Source organism: Rissa tridactyla, chromosome 2 (assembly GCF_028500815.1).
Source record: "Rissa tridactyla isolate bRisTri1 chromosome 2, bRisTri1.patW.cur.20221130, whole genome shotgun sequence".
Classification (NCBI taxonomy): Eukaryota; Metazoa; Chordata; class Aves; order Charadriiformes; family Laridae; genus Rissa; species Rissa tridactyla.
In genome coordinates this window covers 163428384-163451713 of record NC_071467.1, presented here as the reverse complement: position 1 = coordinate 163451713, position 23330 = coordinate 163428384, and the positions used below count along the sequence as shown (strand labels likewise).

At 39.8% G+C, this 23330-nt stretch overlaps 1 protein-coding gene across 3 annotated transcripts in view; it reads right to left on the bottom strand.

Annotated features, from left to right (window-relative positions):
- MINDY4 (MINDY lysine 48 deubiquitinase 4) overlaps positions 1-23330 on the bottom strand; it is an 81737-nt gene that overhangs the window by 3748 nt on the left and 54659 nt on the right. For 2 of the 3 annotated variants that reach the window (XM_054192667.1, XM_054192669.1), the window contains exons 15-17: positions 20935-21096; positions 9607-9787; positions 5236-5308 (exon numbers count right to left, since the gene is read on the bottom strand). In XM_054192667.1, coding sequence (XP_054048642.1) covers positions 5236-5308; positions 9607-9787; positions 20935-21096 — 416 coding nt within the window. Of the gene's footprint in view, positions 1-5235; positions 5309-9606; positions 9788-20934; positions 21097-22988; positions 23082-23330 lie in introns of those variants that run through there. The other variant, XM_054192670.1, reaches the window with a different exon arrangement.

Genomic DNA, 23330 nt, shown 5'->3' with positions numbered 1-23330 from the left:
AGGAACGGAACTGAGGTACTTGCGCCCCCTAATTTTAGGTGCCCAATTTGGAGGTCAGTCTCCTTACCCTTCCTCCAGTCCCTTCGAGGCAACAGAGAGTCCTCAGAAGCAGCTGACTCAGAACAAGCACCTTTGTGTTGTAAAGACTGCAGGGAATCCCCAAAATAGGAAATTAACCCTATATAACCAGAATGCTCAGTCGCAGCTGTTACTAGGCAATTTGCACACTCCTAAACAGGCAGGCCTTTGAATAGGAACTCTGTGACTCTGAGACTGAATCATTTCATTTAGCATTTATCTTTGCTCCTGAGCTTTGTTCCTTCGAAATATTCAATGGCTCGCTTTAACGGCAATGTTTTGCTCCTCCTGTGCTGAGGTTTTGTTTTTTCTCTGCCCTCGTTCTTTCTTCAGCATAACACTAAAGATGTATACTGAGAACAATGTTCCCAAGTGAGTCCACACACATGTGCACAAAACCCTTCCACATTTTTAATTCATGTTTTTAATTCCTGGCTGTGTACTGGCTGCTACTGCTCAGCTGCCCACTCCAGGAATGTGACCAACACTGAATGCAAAGAAGGTATCGATCCTGCATTTGCCACCAAATGTGTCTTCGAATCAAGGCAGATGACAAAGATCTGGACCAAGACCTGGAGAGGGTGTAGCAAAGGGCTACCAAGATGATTAGGGGACTGGAACACCTCTCTTATGAAGAAAGGCTGAGGGACTTGGGTCTTTTCAGTCTGGAAAAAAGACGACTGAGGGGGGATCTTATCAACACTTCTAAATACTTAAAGGGTGGGTGTCAGGAGGATGGGGCCAGGCTCTTTTCAGTGGTGCCCAGCAACAGGACAAGAGGTAAGGGGCACAAACTTGAGCATAGGAAGTTCCACCTAAACATGAGAAGGAACTTCTTTACTGTGAGGGTGGCAGAGCCCTGGAACAGGCTGCCCAGAGAGGTGGTGGAGTCTCCATCTCTGGAGACATTCCAAACCCGCCTGGACACGTTCCTGTGCCACCTGCTCTGGGTGACCCTGCTCTGGCAGGGGGTTGGACTAGATGATCTCCAGAGGTCCCTTCCAACCCTATGATTCTATGACTCTATGACGTGGTGAAATCAGGATGATGCTCTCCAGTGACCTCAGTGGGCCGAAGTGAGTCAACTTACTGTACAGTCAGAGTCATTCACTGCCTGAATTGCACCCTTGTCGGTGGCATTCCTCAGGTTTGCAAGTTCATGGCCCACATCTTCTGAGAACTAAGCTATTTCATTTCCAGTGTAAACTATTTATATCTGTTTTCAAAATCAGTCTCAGAATGCATGTGCACTGTAGTAAGACATTGGTGAGGGGGAGGAGACAGCAATTAGTTGCCCGAGTGCCACATTCTTTCTGTCACCAAGGAAATAATGTGTCAGCAAAGGTACGGCAGCTCAGTCCTTTTGCTGAGCAAGTCAATTAAGTGTAAAACAAAACCAAAATATGAATTCATGCAGCATTCAGCACAAAGGAAGTGACTATCTGAGGGCTGTTGTGAAATTTTTCCTTCTTTTTTTATTTTGCTGAGAAAATAAAAATTAAAAAAATTGCAGAAAGACCGTCCTCATTCCAGAGCTTAGTAGGAATACACAAAAGTATATACACATTATGTACACATAGACTTAGTAGGAATACACAACAGCCTCACATCTTAAGCTAAAAGCAGAATATGTTCTAGATGGGGATATTCTACTGAGTCCGGCACTCACCTGTGGTGACAGCTGTCCCTGCCAGAGGTTCAGAATATCACCCCCAAAACAACCAAATGAAAGTGGGAGGGACAATCGCCACCTTCTGTCCCCGCTGGATTTTTCAAGTGATGCCATCAGATCATCCCTTAGCTTTGTGTAGTCTTGCCAAGGCACGACCGGGGTGATTAAAGCTTCGAGAGGGATCCACAGAGACCCCACAGAGGCCAAAAGACACCAAATGAAATCTGCTCTGAGCTACACTCGACTCTGAAAATACTACCATGTGCCGATAGCTTTTTTGCTGTTACAGCTTAAGATGTTGCTAAGTGCTATGCAGTGAGGAACTGGCCTTTTTTACAAAGGGCTTTCAATAAAGAGCTTAAATAAAAAATGATACTTTGAAGCAAGACTCGAGGTAACTTTGATAACAAGCCCTGTCTCCTGTGTTTATTTTCAAACCATGTTTGCTGAGCTGTTTGTAGACCGAAACAGTCTTCGTCTGTTTGTTCCTATGGAGACGGATTCAAAACTTTTCTCACCTATTGAATGTGCACAAGAATAGGTGTCAAACAGTGAGGAACATCACTCACAGGTGCTGAACAAGTCTTGTCTTCACAGACAGAAACAAAACTGTCCGGACAATGCAGCATGACCATTTCCCCAAACTATCCTGCCACAATGTAATTCAGATGTGATCCAGATTCTAGCTGCTGATTCAATTATAATTTATCAGATTAGCAACATGAAAACTAAATTTGACCCATCTGGTTCAACTATAACCTCACCCAAGGGTCATGGCGTTAACGGGAACTCAAGAGGAACTGGTTCAGGCCCAGAACAACGCTCCGCCTGGAATAACATTCAAAGAGTATCTCCTGTACTAATCATTTGGTATTGTTTTAGAGCACACCAATAATTTGGGATGAAATGCCCATGCTCTCCTCTTATCTACTGAATTTACCCTGGATGTCTCACTTCAAAGCCAAACAGGGTAACCAATGTATCCCACAGCCTCACTACCACAGAGGAAAGCTGATGCTGGAGGGTTAACACAATATACTGCTGAATTCAGATTATAATATCAGATCAAAGTTTTATTCCCCTCAGGGAGAGCTAACAGATGTTATTTCCGCCAGTGCAGAGAGATGCCGAGGATCGTGACTGTGATATAAGAGTATTCTTCAGGGAAGAATGGGATAAGACGTCTGCACGGCATCTCCCAAACAACCCAGGGATGCACATTCCAGACATCTCTTGGTCAGAATCTGACTGCTTCTACAGATGTCTAGGGCTGAAAGCCACAATAAAAGCACATGTACTTGTACTGACACTTTGGTTGGGAGCCTGCAGGTTACGCTGATACTTGATGGTGACCAGTCGTTCAAGCTATCTGAAGTGTGACCTGCTTTAAAATCAAATCTCACTCTTCTGACATTTAATAGAATAGGGGCTGAAAACATGAGCCTCCCCCTCCTGCAGAAACAAAACCAGCTCTTCTCCCCTCATAATATCAATAATAATGAAAAAAAAAATAAATACAGAAACAGTCTATTACATATGCAATTTTCCCTTTGGGAGAGGATAAGAGAACAAACAGCAGGCAGATGTTAGGCATGTAACTCAATGCACCACAGGATGATGGCGTCCAGGTATCGGGGTAAACAATGGGTAAGGCAAACAACGGGTAAGGCTTTTCATGGATTAAACCAGAACTGAGTCATGCGAACGAAAGGAAAAACCCCAATCAACATTTGGAAACAACAATTAATCTTCCCAGTTCTGATTGTTCAGACTGAAATTCTCCACAGTGTCTGAGAAATTATCCTGCATTTTTTGATGAGAAAGGTTTGATACGGAGCTTCATTATGAATGCTTGGTGAAAAGAAGTATCAGCTCTTTGTGGCTTTACCAAAAATTACTTTAGGAGTGCCTTCCATGGTTGTATGACAGAAAACATTTGTTTCGTATCTCCCAGTTTGTTAAAATTTTGGTTAGTTTAGTTTGTTTTTACTTTTCCTTATATACTTTTTCATATTTGGAAGAAAAAGTTGTTAAAACAAAGAGGAAAAATATAACATGAAAAGCCTTTAGTAGCAAGGCCATGCTTAAATAAATACACTCAAAGCAAACGGAGAATAGTGAAAACAAGGAGCCAGACTGACCAGGGTAAATCAGACACGTCCTGAGAATGGTATAAACAAAATAAATTGACACTGGAATTTGCTGGTAATTTAATTCTCCAGGGAATTAAAGCACGGAATTTAAAATAAACAAACATCAACACTACCAAAACTGTATAACTTTGATGCAATGCCAGGAATGGAATATGTTCTAAGAGCAACTTTAAGTAGTTGCATGCATTATTCACCCCACTGTGTGGGTTTCTGAGGCTATATATTACCTATCTTAGTTTGTACTCATGCTTATGTGTCACTGGAACAGAGGAATCTGTACGTGCAGGGAGCCTGGACCAATGTCACTGCTGTCATGTTACAGGATGTCTCTTCTGCTTTTCTGTAACTTTATAACGGCAGCCCCGCATGAACACACTGTTTGGCAGCCACTGTCCTTATTTTTTGCAGGTGTTTTTTACAGGAAGAATTGTGGCAAGGAAAGGAGGGCAATTACAAGAGAAATCTGAAGCTGTTTGGCTTGTTGATTTAACAAATGTTACGGTCTTTGACAATGAGGCTTTTACTTCTTGCTCCAAAGATATTGAGATAGCAGCTTTCAAAGTCCTACTCGTGCTGTTGATATAAAGCTGACTTTTTTACCCAGTTAATTTTCCCCTTTTTGCTTCTTTCTCACTAAACTGAAAATGTTCTCATTAACCTCAGTATGACTTGGATAAATTCCTTAAAAGTCCACCATTTAATAACACATAGGCCTCAAAATGGCCATGAAAATCCTAACATGACAGGAACAGGCCTTGTATTTAAGAAGAGAATATGACCTAAGAACTGTCAAGACTGACTTCACAGAACACAGTTTTTTGTGACCTTGAGAAATTCTGTGCTGCCCATGGACACAAGGAAAGTTTGCGAAAACTGAGACCATGGAGCTTCATGCATCAAAAATGCATCAAGTCCCCCAGTGCAATCATATTTTTCAGAAAAGACTGATGAAGCTGGAAGAAATTTTCTCCTTTTCTCATTATACCTCTGCAATAGGAACCAATCACTTCGAGGAATACCAATTTTAGATCTATTGAAATCGAGTTGCGCTCTCAAACTGAATTTGGTTCTGTCAGTTCTTGGTGGTGTAATGAAGGTTCCTCTAAGAATGAATTGAGCGCCTTAGCCCGTTTGATATTAACTACAAGAGCACACAATAAAATGTGGAATACATATTATCACAGCATGGTCTACAGAGATCCTTTATGATTTTCGAGCAGTAATTTTGCAAGATTACTGGCTGTAATATTTTTTATCACACTCCAGCCTTATATATATTATTTATATCAATAACTGAAAATATCTGTAGTAAAAAATGTAGTTTTCACTTACTTTGTCCTAATACAATGCTCAAGTGGAGGAGTAAGATCATTTTCTTTATCTTCAGCGCACATTTGAGTTGTGTCTGCAGAGACATATCAAATGTTATTAATGGCTATTCTATTCATATAGAATATCGCAGTAACTTCTAGGAACCCCACCCATGGAAGTGACGGACTGCCACTCCCACTGTAAGTCTCCCAGCTCCCAATAGGCACGTATCCGCTTTGGATTGAAACACCCTGCAAGGTGAGCACTTCTGGCACTTGAATACAATCTCATGCCTTTGTTCACACCATCTGAACAGTAACCACAGACAGGGCCAGGAATGCTCCCAGCGGCTACCACGACTATGGCTCTGCAAATGGCACGGGCTTTACAGCTGACCTTAGCGTGGACAGTGTGGCACTCATGGCTTCGTCCTCTCTTGAACCCGTTTAGTTCAAGGTCTACTGCCTGTTGATGTGATGGCAGGCTAAAGGCTGTAAGGGGGGAAATGAATACAAACTTGCTGTTGGGAACGGTCCCCAGAATGTGCCCAGTATGAGTTGTTCTGGGCCAGAAACTTGCTCAGAATTGTGCTGACTGCTTAACAGTAAGGATGACCATGGGACAGTGTTCAGATTCATGCCCCGACCCCGGTTAGTTTACTAATATAGAAATGGTTTCAAGGAAAACATGGATTAGAAAGTGAAAGAATATGCTGGAGGGCTGTCATGAGGTTTTTTATTTTACAATTGATGTTAATTGTAATTGTACTTGTTAATGTAATTGCAATTGTTAATTGTACAAATGATGATAATTACTAAGAAAGCAATTTTCATTACTCAGATACTAAGGACAGGGGGAGTCCTACCCTTGAATAGGAAATCCCAGGTCCAGTCCAAACTGGGTTAAGATTCTTTCACCCTGGAAAAGAAGATTGTCCCTCGACTGTCGAGAAAGCACAGACGAGAGAAGACAGAGTTTGTTGGATAAGAGAGTTACCACAGGCTGTGAGCATTCCTTTGGGACGGAGAGGCAATTGCACTGTTCCGGGGAAAACAGAGAGGTCAGTGTCTCAGACACTGGATCTGTCAACAGTGAAAGTAGTCGCTGAACTTCCCAGAGAGAAAACATCCTGAGACCAGCTTGGATGTCAGTCTGCTCAGCTGTTTCCTGTTTTGGAGTATAACATTTTAAACTGCAGCAGACTAGGTTTTTTTTCTTTTTTTTCTTTTTCTGTCCGTCATCCAGCCAATGGGCAGGTTGAAAGAAACAAATGATGCCACGACAGGGTGTAGAATATGGGTCTGCTTCACTGAGACTGATGTAGACAGGATGGGAGGCAATTGCTCTTAACATTCCCAGATGCCAGTCTCAGATATATCTGGCTTCCTCGCGTCATAGAGAGGACCTGGCTCTCCCTTGCCTTGATCTTGTTGGTATAAATGCATGCAGAAAACTCTGAATGACTCTAAGGGGTGGAGTAGTAGGAAACAGACAATATTTGAAAGTACATAGAGTATAGGCAGGTTTCTCCTAGATCCTCAAGAACTGAGGTACACAGGAATCTTTTAAGTTTCAAAGGGCCTCTTTTACCCTAGAGGGGTATTTGGACCCCTCTAGGAACTTTTAACGACAATAATAAACTAACAAACTGTGTCAAAGTGTTTCGTATAACTCACTTGGAGCAAGGCACATTGATGTTACACTCTTCCATTGAGGGCCACAGAAATGACCAGAGGGATGGAACACCTCTCCTGTGAGGAAAGACTGAGAGAGTTGGGGTTGTTCAGCCTGGAGAAGAGAAGGCTCCAGGGAGACCTTATTGTGGCCTTCCAGTACCTAAAGGAGGTTTATAAGAAAGATGGGGGCAAACTTTTTAGCAGGGCCTGTTGTGACAGGACAAGGGGTAATGGTTTTAAACTAAAAGAGGGAAGATTTAGACTAGATAGAAGGAAGAAACTTTTTACAATGAGGGTGGTGAAAGACTGGCCCAGGTTGCCCACAGAGGTGGTGGATGCCCCATCCCTGGCAACATTCAAGGTCAGGTTGGAGGGCTCTGAGCAACATGATCGAGTTGAAGATGTCCCTCCTCATGGCAAGGGGATTGGACTAGATGACTTTAAAGGTCCCTTCCAACCCAAACTATTCTATGATTCTATGATCTCTTATATCTTCACTTATATTCTAAGCTAAGGGTAGTGAGAAACCGAGCGCCGGCACAGATATAGGAAAACCTGCTATTCAGGAGATTTGATGAGCACAGGTTCAGAACAGTGGAATCTGAACAAACAATTACTGAAAGAAGAAATACTGCTACTGCTCATATTTTAAAGGACAACCTTAGGAAGTGATGTTTTATTAATCACCTTTTCAGAAGACTTTTTTGCATTGGAATAATCTCATCTTAACCACAGGGAAAAAACTGTTCCCTAGAAGGTGTCTCCAGTGTTTGAACTTCTGCTGATTTCACTGTTTGTGCTATCTTCTGTGGGATCTGCAAACGGGCTGAGGATGGTGTCTATGGCTCTGGAAGAATCTTCTGAGAAATTCAGTTATAGTCTTCTCAGCAATTATTCAGCTGCTTTTTGAAAACACCTTTAAAAGGATACTGAGTTGAAGGTATGTACCAAGGAGACAGAAGAATGATTTATTAAAAGAAATTGTACAAAAATTCCCTATATCTTCACTTGGAGATGACATATTGTAGATGTCAACACAGGCAGGCACTAACTGTATATACTAGAAAGGAGGAGCAGTATTGTTGTAAAGTAATTCCAGCTTTTCTCCAGACCTAACAAAGGTTTACCCTTTGAACTAAGGTACTAGTTCAAACTAGGAAAGCGTTTCCCTGGAATGATGAAATTATTTGCATTTTACAGCCTTTTGCAGAATTTCACAGATAACAAAGGATTTACAAGGACACATCCCTGGAAGACGCTACAGCCAGAGCAAAAAGATATCTACCTCTCAATGCAAGTTTAGTGTTTAAGGAGAAATATACAGATATGCCGTGACAGGTTGAACAGTAAAGAGAAAAATGTACACAAACTGAGCGCTTTCTCATCCAGGGATTTCAGAGTGCTTGGTAGCTCTGGATTTTGGAACTTTTCCTGATTTATTTATGATAAAAAGACAGATAAGGACATCTGTTTTGAACTGTGTGTTACATGGTCCAACACATAGAAAAAAAGCGTCTCAATCTCTCTAGTCCTATGCTGAACTATATCATCTGTGTCACTTACAAATAATCTTTTATCTCCGACAGACCATGTGGGAACCAGCGGGTAACTATAGTCCTGTAAACATTACGCGTTTTTTTGAGATAACATATAATATGATCACTACAATAGAATGACAGGGATTTTAATTAAAATAAGAGGATAAATAACTGGCAGAAAGACAACTGAATTCACTACCAAATCTTGGGAGATGCTAAAGCCCCCAGCACTCCCACAACACAAACAGCTTTGCCCCATAGCCTCAATTAGAACATAAAACACCCGTGTATAACTAATCCTGTCCAAGAACCAGAATGTAGGTGCAAACAAGGAATACAGACACCTTATTTTTAAAGAGGAGACTACAACAAAGTGGCTCCTTAAGATTCAGAAGGAATTTGATAAGATTGTATAAATATATTGAAGGAAAGAAAACATAAGTAGGATATTATTAGCAAATAGGTATTCAGTGGTCAAGAATATCTTATGGCAATAAGTAGGAGCTTTCTAAGCATCAGAAACTTCTCTTACAAATGCCTTACAGTTGGAGAAATACATAATTTCTGTAAAAGCAGCTGCATAATTTGGCATGGTTTCCTGAAAGAATGAGTGAACAAGTCAGATTTTTTGCATGTTTGTGTTTCCAGGTATGCTTAAAAGTAGGTAAGACACTAGACATTGTTAGCAGATTCCTGCCACCTTCTGAAGTAGCTGGTTTGGGAGGCAAGGATTTCACACTTCCTCACCCTCTCTGCTCATTTTACTACAGGCATGTAGGGTTGGGGAACAGGAGAATTACACTTTCTGCCTGTAGAAACACTGTGCGAAGCTGTGAAGGAGAATGAGAGTAGTTAAATACGGTTTATGGTCCCGGGAGCATGAACAGACCAGATCACAATCTGTTCCTTGGAAATCGGCGTCACTGAAAGATTTACCAGTCTGTATAAAGTAGCACATGCTCACTTTTAACCCTTTCAAAAGCTTATCCTCAAAATTTCCTTGTGAAATCTAATTTCCCAGTTAATTACCAAAATTAATTATGGAAATTAGGGCGCAGGCACACAAATAATCTTTAATGCCCGAGACTGTCATTGTTTGTACTATTGGATTCTTTTTTCTGATGTGATGCTGTTGCCACCACCAGAGATGAAACGCAGAGTTACTGAATTGTACCTACCAACTGTTAACCGTATTTCTTCTTCCTGGTTGGACAAGCCATCATAATAATATAGATCAAATCTCCGCTCTGTTTTCCAGTCACCCAGTAAATCCTTTTCCAAACAAAATAGCACACTGAAGTGGCTTTCACTGCATACCAACCAAATTGGGTATTTAGGGGTCTTCAAGTAACAGCCAACCTGAAAGAAAGATACAAAAGATTAGAACATCACAGGGGAGAAAGAATTCGTTGTAGAACACATAAGATGTATAAGATCACTTATTTATTGTAGTCTGCAAACACTAATGAAGGCTCATTGTATACTGCTGATGAAGCAGACCAAGATAGCTCTGGTAAATCATTGAACATATAAACCAAGTATCTGGCCTTGAGTTATGGACAGGTAATGAAATCCAGCTGTAGTAACCTCACAGCAAAAAGATCATATCCCAGATGATCAGAACGAAATGAAAGCCTATCCTCTGCAATAGCTATAAAACCACAGGGCGTTTAGGTCAGGAATACTACAGGAGATCAATAGGAGACCGTGCTCTTATGCAACAGTACCCAGAAGCCAGGCAAGAGACTTCGTAGGATCTCAGATGACGAGACACCCCTGTGCAGGCAAATAAACTGAGACCAACATCTTTTCTTGGATTAAGAATGCAACACATTCCCTTCATTTTAGCATATTCTTCTAGCTTCACACTCCCTTCATGCAAAATATTTTCAGCTACTAGAAGAAAGCAGTAACAGAAGCACTTCTTTTGATTCATTATTCTTACAAATGAAATATTCTCAGCTGAAACACTTGGACTTGATATCTTAAAGGTCTTTTCCAACCTAAATGATTCTATGATTCTATGAAAAAAAAATCAACAATTTCTGTAGTAGATGCCTTTTCTAAGCTTTTGCCTGCCTTTTGAAAGTTTGAAAGTATACTTATAAATATCCTAAATATTCCGTACAAAATTGCACACAAATGATTTTCATACTCATTACTGATTTTAAGTATTACTCTTAAATCTACCAGCTATTTAAAATGCGGGCTACTACAAAAATTCTTTGGATTTGTAAGTAACTGCTTTGATCTATGTTTCCCTTAACCAATGTTTTCTGCTGCTTCATCCCATAGTCTTTATGGTTCAAGCCTGGCAAAGGATTGAGGCTAGTTTTATGTACATTTAGGCTCATATCTGTTACTTCTCATGGAATTTGCTTTCGAAGGCAGATATATATATGCTTTAATACCTGGGGGAGTGTCTCCATGGTTTTGAAACTTAATATATGCTGATATAAAATGAGTCATGGAAGTTTCCCGCATCCCCTGAGGTCAGGGAATATCTTGTAGTATTTTCTTCACCTCACACTAATGTGTTCTGAGACAGATACCATCCTCCTATTGCATGGAGTGCATCTGCTGCTTCAGAGCTGAAGTATCAGTTAATGATTTTAGCCCCTTCAGTAGTAAATAATAGAGTAAAAATAGTGATTAGATTGTTTAACGTAGAAAAGAAGACTTATTACTCCTAGCTGGGATTTTAATATTCAGCTACAACAGATATTTATTATTCGCTATATTTCTGTCATTGAAAGCTGTATTATAAGTTCAAAATAATACTTTTTTTTTTCTGCCTTGAAATTGTTGCTTTTTTGTATCTTTGATAAATCACCCAGGGAAACTAAAAACTAAAATAAAACTTTTTGCCTTCAGTGGAATGTTTCTGACTACAGCTCTGCTTAATATTCTTACAGTAGACAGAATCACTCCTGTGCAGGATGCTGGGTATAACCGTCTTTATTTTATCCCCAGGTTTATGTATCCTCTGCTAAACAGATGTTGCACTGCTGGTATGCTACCAATCTGCAAAATAAGGGATGGCAGCCAAGTGTGCAAATGTATGTGCACAGAAATACAACATCAGTTTCTGTCTCCATAATACAGACACATGGATCGAAGAAACTTTGCTAGTTTAGAAGCTCAGGAAGTTTTGAATAGTTTTTGCATAGTTACATGGCTAGTGAGATAATGTACAGAAATAATCTCTGCCTATTGATACTTTATCACTATGGGATTTAAATCATGCTTCAGCATATGCAGTGGGTGCTAGTGGAAACTGGAAGACTTTTAACAGAAAAACTCTCATACACGTTTTCTAGATACAGCTTTGTGAATACAGGTTCTACAGTACAGCCCTCAGTTCTTCACCTTGGGCACGCAGGTACAAATGTCAGCCGATATACTGCTAAAAGGCAAAAGCCAACATATATGCTGTTGTAATTAGAAGTTTAAAGATCATCCTAAGTGATAAGGATTGTGTTGGGGTTTTTATTATTGAGATTTAGAATTTACATCTGAAGTGTTACATGAGTACAAAATCATTTATCTTCCCCACTGAGAATTTCTTCAGATGTTAGATAACAAGTCTATAGCTAACTAAGTCACTGTTCCCTGACTCATTATTTTGCTAATATCTATTTAAAACAGCCTTTTATACAACAGGTTTGCTCTTTATGTAAATTCTTGGCTTAAAAGTACATAATTTTTTTTACAAGTTTACAAAAATACTCGTAACAGGAGTTATCAAGAACGGAAATACGCAGACGTTAACAAAAGATGGCAAATTGGAAGGATACGGATTAAAAGATTCAGTTTCACAAACATGCATATTTTAGTATGCAGATAAATCAAAGCCAAAAAGGAACAGCCAGTCTTCTCCTAAAAATGCGTTCTTCCTACGTATGTCTGCTAAAGTGACTTCCAAGCTTCATCAAACGAGATTTGACAAAACAAGATTGGAGAGATACAGAACTGTTTCAAACCACACATCCACTCCAGCTCTCACTCACATGAACAGACCTATTGAAGTTTGGACAAATTGTTCAGACGAGTAAGGTCTGTAGGAACATTTTCCAAATGTGTTTAGCTTTCAATTACAATGCTTGTAGAAGGCGGCAAGGGCATGAACTTTAAGACAATAAGGAAAGTATAAATACATGCAGGTCAAATTATCATCTCCTATAAAAAGGGAGTTTTCATTACAGTTATGTCAATTGTACTAGTTGAGGATTAGCTGCTGCCTTTAACACCAAATTGCATTCCAGATGTTGGCTAGTCACTACAGGTGTGCTTATCCCCAAAACTACTTGTCTCTCTGTCCCACTGTCATCACCTTCTAGGGGTTTCTGGTTCTCCAGATACCTCAGGTAATTGCTACAGTAGTAGATTAAACAGGTCCAGGATTTGTTCCTCAGCTTTAAGGTCAAGCGGCATGGAATGGTTTTTATCCATAAGGCTAAAATTTCTTCCTCCCCCAAAACTTTGTCTAGATTTCCTACAAGGAACTTCTCGCTCCCATAGCATTCCCCAAAACGTGTCTAGATTTTTTCTCTACATGATACAACATGGAACCATGCTACTGACAAAGTAAGGACAATCCTCATTGTGAGGATTCCTTTGCCTACTTCTTCAAGCATCAATTGTTGAGTAGACTAAAAGTATGGCCTCATTTAACTGGACTCATTTATCTGAATGCTTCTTCAATTGACTGACCAAGTTGGTTGGTGGTAGTGATCCTGGAATATAACAGGATCTTGAAGCAGGACAGGGAAGAACAAGCACAGACACCCAGTGTTCTGACTCCTCAGGAAACCCTTTAAACGCAGAGCATGTCATCCAACAAGTGCTTGCCAGAGAATGGGGCCCTTCCTTCCAGCTGCTGCATGCTGCCCTGTGTAATGCTGGCTCTGACTTCCAAAGGCAAATCAGAATCCATTTATTAAATGTCATTACTTTTGTTAAGGGCTTTTGCAGTATTGCAATGCATTAAAAAGTAATAATGTAATACAATTAAAATATTCGTTTTCGAGCATGCACATTAATCTTATTCAGGCAAAAAAAAAAGCAAGACGGGGAATGAATTAGGTGTCTTTCATGCTGCATGTTTTCAGTTCCTGTGGAGACTGCACTAACCCTAATCCTCTCCCTTACAAATCCCTCAAGAATGCTCATAAATTTCAGGGACACAATTCTCATCTTTGGAAAATGTCAGCCTTTCAAAAGCAAGCACCTTCAAAGGCTTCATTTTCAACACGACGGGCGGTCTTTTTCCACATGTGAATTGAGCGTGTATTCACACAATGGTGAAATTAAATCTACAGAAGAATATTTATTGCTGGAGAATTATTCCAATATATCTGCCAGAACGGGTGTATGGTACTTCACCATTCAGATTTAATTTGCTCATTGAACAAGGCTATCTTTTGCCATGTGTATACCAAAAGAAACAAACAAGAAATATTAGCTAGATTCTGTGTTTCTTGGAGTCCATTACACAATTTACCTTGAAAAGAAACAAACATTAGGTTATCACTCCTATGCAGTGGCCATGATTAAAGAAGAGAAGATGATATCAAACACAAGGGCGATCACTGGATATGGCTACTGTGATGGCATTTTTCTCCAGGATTTTTGTTATCACTGAATAAAATTTCACTTCCTTGCTCGTTGGACTTTAATTCTTTTTTTTTTTTTTAAAGTAAAATTATATTCAGTCATTTCTTGCTTTATGTTTATTTGCCTGAATAGGTGCTTATTTTCCAAAGTAATCATATACTGCAGTCCTGAGACCCATGTGATTCCACAAAGGTCTGGGTTCTGTCAAGTAATTACCAGTTGTACTGAATACAATTGGACTGATAGACAAAAGGATAATTACACCAAGCTTCCACAGTTACAGGCCACAGCCTATTGTTTGTTCTGTCAATGTTTTTTTCCCCACAACTGCAATGACCTCTAGTGAATTAATATTAAACAATGTTCCAACAGTGTTAAGGCTGAAGTGTCAATGGTGTGAAAACAGATACCCTTGCAATAGCCCCTGGGTGATGAAGAACACCAGTGACTCAGTTCACCTATTCCACCAGCACTATTCAAACACCAGGTCAGCCATATTACTATTATATTTGTATATAGTTAAGGGACACTGTGAGGGTAAAGTTATTGCCATTAACATGCATTTCATTTCAATCAGATTAAGAAAAACAAAATTAATTTTCACAATATCTGACATTCCGAGTATGCATAATGTAATGACTATGCCAGGTTAGGCAGAAATTGAAGAACTTTTAGCCAGATATTTATAAATTGTAGTAGCAAACATTACTGCTATGTGGGAGCACTAGATAATTTCTCTGCAGCTTTGAATCCTTTCTGTTGTAGAAAATTAAATCCTTATGATGATGAATTGGGGGGGAAAAAGGGCAACATAAATGAAGAAGAACAGAAAGAGTTGTGTGTTCAGTCCCAGGACTACCAAACCAAAGAAAAGGCTCCTGGAAAGCACTGGCTTTTGAGTAAAGTTCTCTTTTGCTGCCACAACACAAAAGCAGACAGCAGTTGTGGCAAAGCAAACAGATGTCAGGGCGCCAGGTAGCCTCAGAATCTTTTCTTTATTGTCCCTTTCTTGTCCCATTCAGCTGTTTTTCTGGTATGTCCCATCAAGCGAAGAAATGTTGAGGAAGATTCAGGCCCTCACTCAGACTTCAGCACTTTGCCATTCCCATGAGTTTATAATTCAGTTCAGTAAGTTACATCACTGCAATGACAAAGACAGGTCAAGATTCACTCCACTTAACTCTTCAGCATAAATTTCGAGGCTCTCTAACTTAGGCTGGCCCCTATAGGCTTTGGCTATCTGTAAAATCAAACAAGGAAGAGATGGGTATTGTCAGAAATTTAGACCCCTCTGTTCATCAGGTGTAAAGGGAGTTGGCTGGACTCTTATTACCTGAAGTATTTTCAGCCTATAAAGGACCTAAAGTTACATGGGATAAATCCAGATCCAAATGCAGCTATTTATAATGTAGAGAGACATGTGGAAAATATTTGACTTATCATTTTCTGTTTTGTCTGTTTGCAAAGCATGCAGAACTCTTTTAAATATGTGGGGTTTGTTATTCTTATTGTCTTAAACAAAAACTCCGTGATTCTGTTTTATTTGGATGGACGTTGACAAGAAGTCAATGCCAATATCCCAGCCACAGTGACTGGCCTCTGGGAAAATAACTGTCCATGGATAAGTAGGAGGACAATAGGGCTTCATTAAAGAAAACTTCAGTTCCAGGCTAGAAAGGGAGATGTAAAAACAAGGAATGAAGGACAGACTTTTTCAATGGCCAATGCTTTGTCAGCCTTGTTTCAGTCAAACTTGTATGTATCACATGTTTTTGCCCACAATGGTGCTCACAAATGTCTTACATAAACAGCAGGGTCCCTTGCCGAACGCATTTGTGCAGCACAGTATCTACCGCACACCCATTACTGAAAAATAAATGGAAAATTAAAACCAACCATCAGTTTCCATTCTGCACATGCATATTTTTGTTGTTGGTTTCTTAAACGAGATGGTTAAAAACCTCTTTCTCCACCTCCCCCTCCGCAACCCCACCAGTGACCTGGCTTGAATCCAGTCCATCTGACTGAGAAAGGAGCCTGTTTAGCAGACATATTTCCCAGCGAAGAAGGTTATAGGAAGGACGTTCCGCAGGGCAAATAAACAGGTGAGGTGCCAGAAGACAGAGCATGTGTGCTGAATTTAATAATTCAAGTGGGTCTTGTTATGGCACAGAGTGTGCTGGTTTCATCAAAAGGACCGCAGATAATATTTCCCATCTGTGGAATTTTAATGAATAAATTATGTTTATTTATGTTTCCCTCTTTTTTAAAAAAATGGGAAAAATGAGCATAGCTTCTTTGTCAATGCTATGTTCTTTCTTCATTTTCAGAAATGCAAAAAGTAAAAAGCATCCGTCTCCTAAAATGCTGACACCTGAGGCAGAGACTTGGACCTAGTGAGCAGGGTGAGTTTGGGAGGTCAGATGACAGGAGGTTTAACTACTGTAGCAGGACAGGTTAAAAGCAGGAGAGAATCAGTGAAGACGAAGAATCAGTCAAGGTTCACAAGAGACAAACAACTTTGAATATTTCCATTACTTCATGTACAACAGCACATACCTAAAGTAGTTTCAAAAAGCATTTCAGAAGGATGGCCAAACTCATCAGGCAGTATCTTACTAACTTTAGAACGAGAGACTCAGAATGCCTGTACTCTCTTCGCAGTTCAGCCAGTAGCTTACTGGATGACTTAGTGGGACAAGCACTTTGACTTTTGTTTGTCTGTCACCCCTCCTATAAAATGGTAATGATACTTGTCCCTTTTGCAAAGTACAGATCTATTCACAGGAAATTACACATAAATGCTAGATATTGTTATTGTTATTATCATTATTAATAATGATAATAATGATAGTATTATCTTTTAAATTCTTCAGATCAGAATGCAGATTATTCTTCCCTTTTGTCGCTGTTAGTCTCTTAAATGATCTGGTATAAATATGAGGAGCATCTCGTTCCATCTGTTTCTACTTTTAGCATCGCAAAAAGTTTTGAAAAGAGCATTTCATCATTCAAAGTTTGTTCACCTGTAATTTTAACATGGCTTTTAGACCAAAGACTCTGATTTTAGGGACTTTCTCACTCAGAAATTCTATAACTGGCCCTGCCCAACTTCTGTGCCTCACCCTTTTCCCTGAGGTCTTGTCCCGCTGCAGAAATGACTCAGCTTCCCTGAACCTACTGCTAAACTGCTGGATGCTGCAGCCCAGCAAACAGAGGGGCACCAATTTTATGTGGGCTGACCAGCTTTCGGAAATGTTTCTATTGCTTTACGAGCTCTAAAGAAATTCCAAGAAACCTAAAATCTTACTTTAGGCTTCTTAGTTAAATGTGTAAGATCAGATGGAATGAATATAGCTTAAATATGGGTTTAGCACAAAGAAAAGAAATGCAAAGACGTGTAACTCATCGACCAAAAAGTAACAGAATTGGACTTTTAGCTTTTTTGCATCAAAATATGGAATCTCACTATGAAACTAAATGTTTGCATATGAAATAGATTGAATGAATCCATCTGTCATTGTGAAATAATTCGAAGCAAGCAATTACATTACAAAAAATACGCTGAGTATGGTGATAAGTTGGACTAAGAGCGACGATTAGACATTAACAATTCCAGACAAATTACATGAAGAACACATTTTTACAATCAGGCAAGATAAACACATTCGTCATGATCCACTGAAAGAGATTACTGGATCAGCAACAGAGTGATTCTTCAGGGAATCACTGGGAAAAAAGGTACTGATCATTTTGTTTTGATTTGCTACTGTTGAAGTTTGACAGAAGGATTTATTCAGTTCTCATGCCCTCATGATATTTTCACCTCAAAAGAAATGCCAAGGAAATTGTGGATTATATACAAATACTCCACATATCAGATAAGGGAGATAAAATGATATAGAAATCTTTCTCTATGTGGATTTACTGCATCTAGCCTGGACTCTTGCATATCTCTTCCTAAATGCATCAGTAAGTTGGAAGAAGTCTACAGTAGAGCAATAAAAATAAGCTTTGGACAGGATGCACTGATGAAAAAGGGAGGAACTGTTACATCAGCTTGCAAATGTCTAGCGGATGGGGATGAATTGTTTAGGGGGCAGGCTGGATTAGAAGTAGGAATGATAATCAGAGGAAACTAAGTAAATGAACAGTCAGATTTAATATTAGTACACCCAAAGCACAAGCTGTGTAGTAGATATTAAATTCTCCACATTCGCAGGTACCTGCAAATCTGTATTTGCACTTCCTCATATTTTAAAGTAGAGATGTGTGAGAAAAAAGGTAAGATCACAGTTATATGCACTAAAATCAACTAATAAATGGCCATCTGAACAAAAAGTCAGGAACTTCATGGATAGAGATTTTTAAAAGAAAGCCTGCTATATAACAGGACATAAAAATATCCTGAATTATCCCCTGAGAGATTGGCTGGATATGACCTAAAAGGAGTTTTCCAACTCTCATGTCTATGATTCACCATATATCACGCTCAGGATTTTCTTACTCTTGGAAACAAACAAAAAAAAAACCCCACCATCCAAAACTGACAGTCCTTTTCCATTACTGGCTTCAGTTACCATCCTCATAGCCACAGTGTAATTGGATGCTGAATCTACTTACCGAAACACTGAGAGGAAGAAAAGAGTCAGTTCAAAAGACTTACAGGCAAATTCTATTCTCGGTCCCAGTACTGCAAACTGTCAGTGACATTTCTTTTTTCTATATTGTTCTAAACTAATACCTTTGTAACAGAAAGCACAATCTGGCCCCTCATGCTGAAGCCACAGTGGAGACTCCCCAGACCTGAGGGCAAAGTCCACCAGAATCTGAGTTTTGCTCTAGTCCTAAGGCAGGCATTGCAGCTCGTGCTGAGACGTACCAGCTGAAATGCAGAGCCCTCACAGATGTTCTTAATCAAAAGTAAGACAATTTGCATCAGATGCCTCACTAGCATAGACTGAAAAAAGAGTAAACTATGTCTGCTGGAGCTTCTGTAACTGATTAAGAGTCACTGGGCTGGAGCACAGATGACTGCTCGAGTCCAGCCCCCATGCAAGAGCAAGCACAGTAGCAGAAGAAACAGACCCCCTCCGCCGTGTAATTTGCAGAATAAGTGGAAGACAGTGTCTGATTCTCTGGGTAACTTTTTATTTTATTTTTAGAGGGCAGATGGGAAAGAAATAGCTCTTACCTGCACTGACCTCACTTACCATTTTGCTGCTTAGAAGTAATTTTCCTCACTAGAGAATGGAAAAAATGCTACAGTGGTGCATAACCATTTTTTTAGGTTTTAAATGTTACATTGTTTATAGAAAAGGACAAGGAGCTTGAACTAGACACAGAAGCTAATTTATTTTTAGTCTACTTTTTTCTGAGTTAATCTGATTTGGATACGCTGATACGCTGTCTTGACTGAATTTAAGCTTTATTATAATCTCGTGGATAACATAAAGGATTGTGTTAATTAAAAATAACAAAAATTATAATTTGTCAGTAGTAGGAAAATGTAACTGATTTTAGCCATACGGAAAACAGTTAAAACCAAGCTTTGTTTTCAGTCACACATTTATATCAGATCAGTACAAACAAATTCTTTGCTAATCACTTTCAAATTTTTATAGAGGCACTGACTGCAAATCCAGATGGGACTGTTACAATTACCTAACCTACCATCTAACACAAGGAAGAGAATTTCAAATAGTATCCTTGCATCAAACACAAGATTCTCTGTTTAAGATAGAACAGGTCTTTAGGAAAGCTGTCCATCTTGACAACAATGTCTGTTGAGGGAGAACCACTGAAATCCTTATACAAGATTTCCAGAGGCAAATTAATGGCTGTCACTTCTTTGACATTTTACACTATCTTTTAATTTTCATCATGACTACAATTAGAATACTAATTTCAAAGACATGTTAAAGAGAACATTTGCATTATACTGACAGCTATTTTAATTGTCTATTATCTTCTTTACTGCTAATACAATACGACTAATACAATACGACCACCATTACAGCATGGAGTAGAGGATTCAACGCATCTGGCTCCCAATCGCGTAGGAACTCAAGGAAAACTGAATGCTTAGAGTGGGTTTCAGCTTCAGATTCAGTTGCTTATATATACATGACTACGGTAGAGGTGTCCACATGTGACCTGGGTGTCTCAACTCCACTATAATCATAGAACCATAGAATCACAGAATGGTTCGGGTTGGAAGGGACCTTAAAGATCACCGAGTTCCAAACCCCTTGCCATGGGCAGGGACACCTCCTACTAAACCAGGTTACTCAAAGCCCCATCAATTGAGTTGTGAATCTGACAGTGAGTCCTTCTCTCTCATATCTAGTGGATTTATGGCATTGTTTGGCAAGTTGTTTGTTTTGTTTTGTCCAAATGATCAATGAGCACCATCAGACCCTAAGCCCAGATCTTCTAATGGACCTCATCTGCTGGGCCACAAGTCATGGAGATACAGTGAACAAAATCAGGGGACCTTGTTCAGCTCAGCCTAGAGTACACAATTACGTTTAGTCAGCTGAACAGTTTTACCCTCCACAGGATTTATACAGTAGCCAGTTAAATAGAAGTGTTTTAGTCTGTAAGCTGACTCCAGCTTCAGGAGATCAGTTAGAAAAGGACACAGGCATGTAAGATTTGAGCTGCTGTAGAGCACCCAAGTCATTTACCAAGGGGTGGCAGTTGTGACGCAGAACCTGCATCCAGAAGGGAGACCACGCTCTGCCTTGGTGCGTCAAAAACAGCACAAGATGCTTCTGTGTGAGCAACTAAATCAAGCCCATACTTTCTTATCTGCTACGCTCACTCCAAGCCAATTTTAAATTTAATTGTTTCCTTTTTACTTAAAATCAGAAGAATGGAAAGCATACCTGACAAACATCATAGTGCTCGAAGAGAGACAGCAAACCGATATCACTGCGGCTTGTGATACCTTTCAAAATTGTGATGTTGCCATTTCCAGAGTCCAGCTCTATCACATTGTTGAAAACATTGGACACAGCTTTACCAGTCAAAAGCAAGTTCACCAATTCCTGTTTGTGAGATATATATAAAAAAAAAGAAAAAAAAAAAAAAAAAAGAGTAGTTAAATGCCTTGTCTCTAACTGACATCAGTACAAGATCGATTTACGACTGATAAAGTTACACACGTACCAGACCCTTAATTTATGTAGTAGTTTTACATTTAGGGTTAGGATTAGGATTACTTACAAAATTTTTTTCTGGATATTTTGGGGAAATCCCATTCCCAAACTAAAATGAGGAAATATTATCGGAGTTTTCAACGTTCATCTTTCCAGAGGCAAACTGTTGATAATCAATTTACTCTTATGTCCAACTCTCAACTTCCTCCTATCAGTTGTGTTGGGTTTTTTTTTTTTAAACTAAAACATTTTGGCGTCCCTTTTTCTCTACAATGAAAGCTACAGCATGAACGATGTAAACTAGACGCCTGTACAGTACTATCTGATATTTCTGCATGTGCTTAGTGATCTATATGCTCTGTTGGACAAGACTTATTACAAGATTGTTTTTCCACTAATTATTTCTGGATTAACTTAAGTCTCATTCAGCAAGACATTCACGCATATGGCTTCACATCTGGTCCATATCCCTAATATACTCATATTTACTATAGCAGATTGTTGATTATTTCCTCTCCGATTGAACTAGAAGTATGGCTGTGTCAGAGGCTAAATACACGTGAGAGAGTGCGTGTGTGCATATGAGTATGCATAAAGTTCAAGGAAGAGAGACGCTAGACATTTTGCTTAGCATAAGATCCCACAAGGGCCAGCTAGGATGTAACAGCACGTAATAATATTGAGCAGCAGACTGTGCTACAGCAATGAAGCAGCTAACTATTAATAAATAACATATGTCGAGAAACATGAGAGGAAGTAACAAGAAAAAAGCTTCCAGAAAAAAGAGTCCAAATTACCATGCTTGAAGACAGGAATTACACTGGTATTGCCAGTTCGACTTGATGTATGATTTTAAAAATACTACACACATTTATAGCCCCATGTTTCTCCTGAAGGACTCCCCAAAGTTTATGGGTTCTTACTGATATTTTTAGGACTTCTAATCCACCAGTGACATTCCACCACCTTCTTGGGGAATCACCGTGTAACTTCCATCAACAATAGAAGAGAAGAATATGAGGCTTGCCTTTTGCAGCCAAAATAGCAGTACATTTAATGGCTGTGGATCACAACCAGACCACACAACTGATTATGTCCCAGTTCTGGCTGAATGTGTGTCCCAGAAGCTTGGGATCTACATTCTACCTACGTGTCCAAGGCAAAGAATTTCTAACTGAGTGGATGCCTCCACAGGCCTCAAGCCAGCCAGCAGGAGACATTTGGTACAGGACATGAGCTGGAGTTTAGACTACATACAGTTGTTGTCCTGAGTGCCAGACAGCAATTCAGACTGCTTTTTTTCAGAGAATCATAGAATGGTTCGGGTTAGATGGGACCTTAAAGACCATCCAGTTCCAACCCCCCTGCCATGGGCAGGGACATCTCCCACTAGACCAGGTTCCTCAAAGCCCCATCCAGCCTGGCCTTGAACACCTCCAGAGATGGGGCATCCACAGCTTCCCTGGGCAACCTGTGCCAGTGTCTCACCGCCCTCACGATAAAGAATTTCTTCCTGATAGCCAATCTAAATCTGCCCTCTTTCAGTTTGAGGCCGTTACCCCGTGTCCTATCATTACACTCCCTGATAAAGAGTCCCTCTCAATCCTTCCTGTAGGCCCCCTTTAGGTACTGGAAAGCCACTATAAGGTCTCCCTGGAGCCTTTTCTTCCCCAGGCTGAACAACCCCAACTCTCTCAGCCTGTCTTCATAGGAGAGGTGAAATTTTCAAGCACCACTTGCCTTTTAGACACGTATATAATAAGTCAGTGTCTCCAGTTTGAAGCACCAGCTTCAGTCAGCATCAGGTCAATTAGCCGAACAGTGACGATTTACAGAGGAGCTGTATGATTGGACATGCAATCTCAGTCACCTTTCTGAAAGGTCATGGAGAAAACTCAGCGTGCAGTCTCAGCAGTATCTCAGCACTAAAATCAACGAAGGAGTTCAAAAGAGGCAGATGAGAGGAGTAAGAGCACATGCACACACAGGTACAGACACACACAGACCAGAAAACCAGGCCAAAAAGCAGAGGCTCTGAAAGCAAAGAAAACAATATGCCAAAACACAATAAAAAACCAAAAAGGATGAAGGTGGTTGACATTATGGGGAAAAAGGAAAAACAT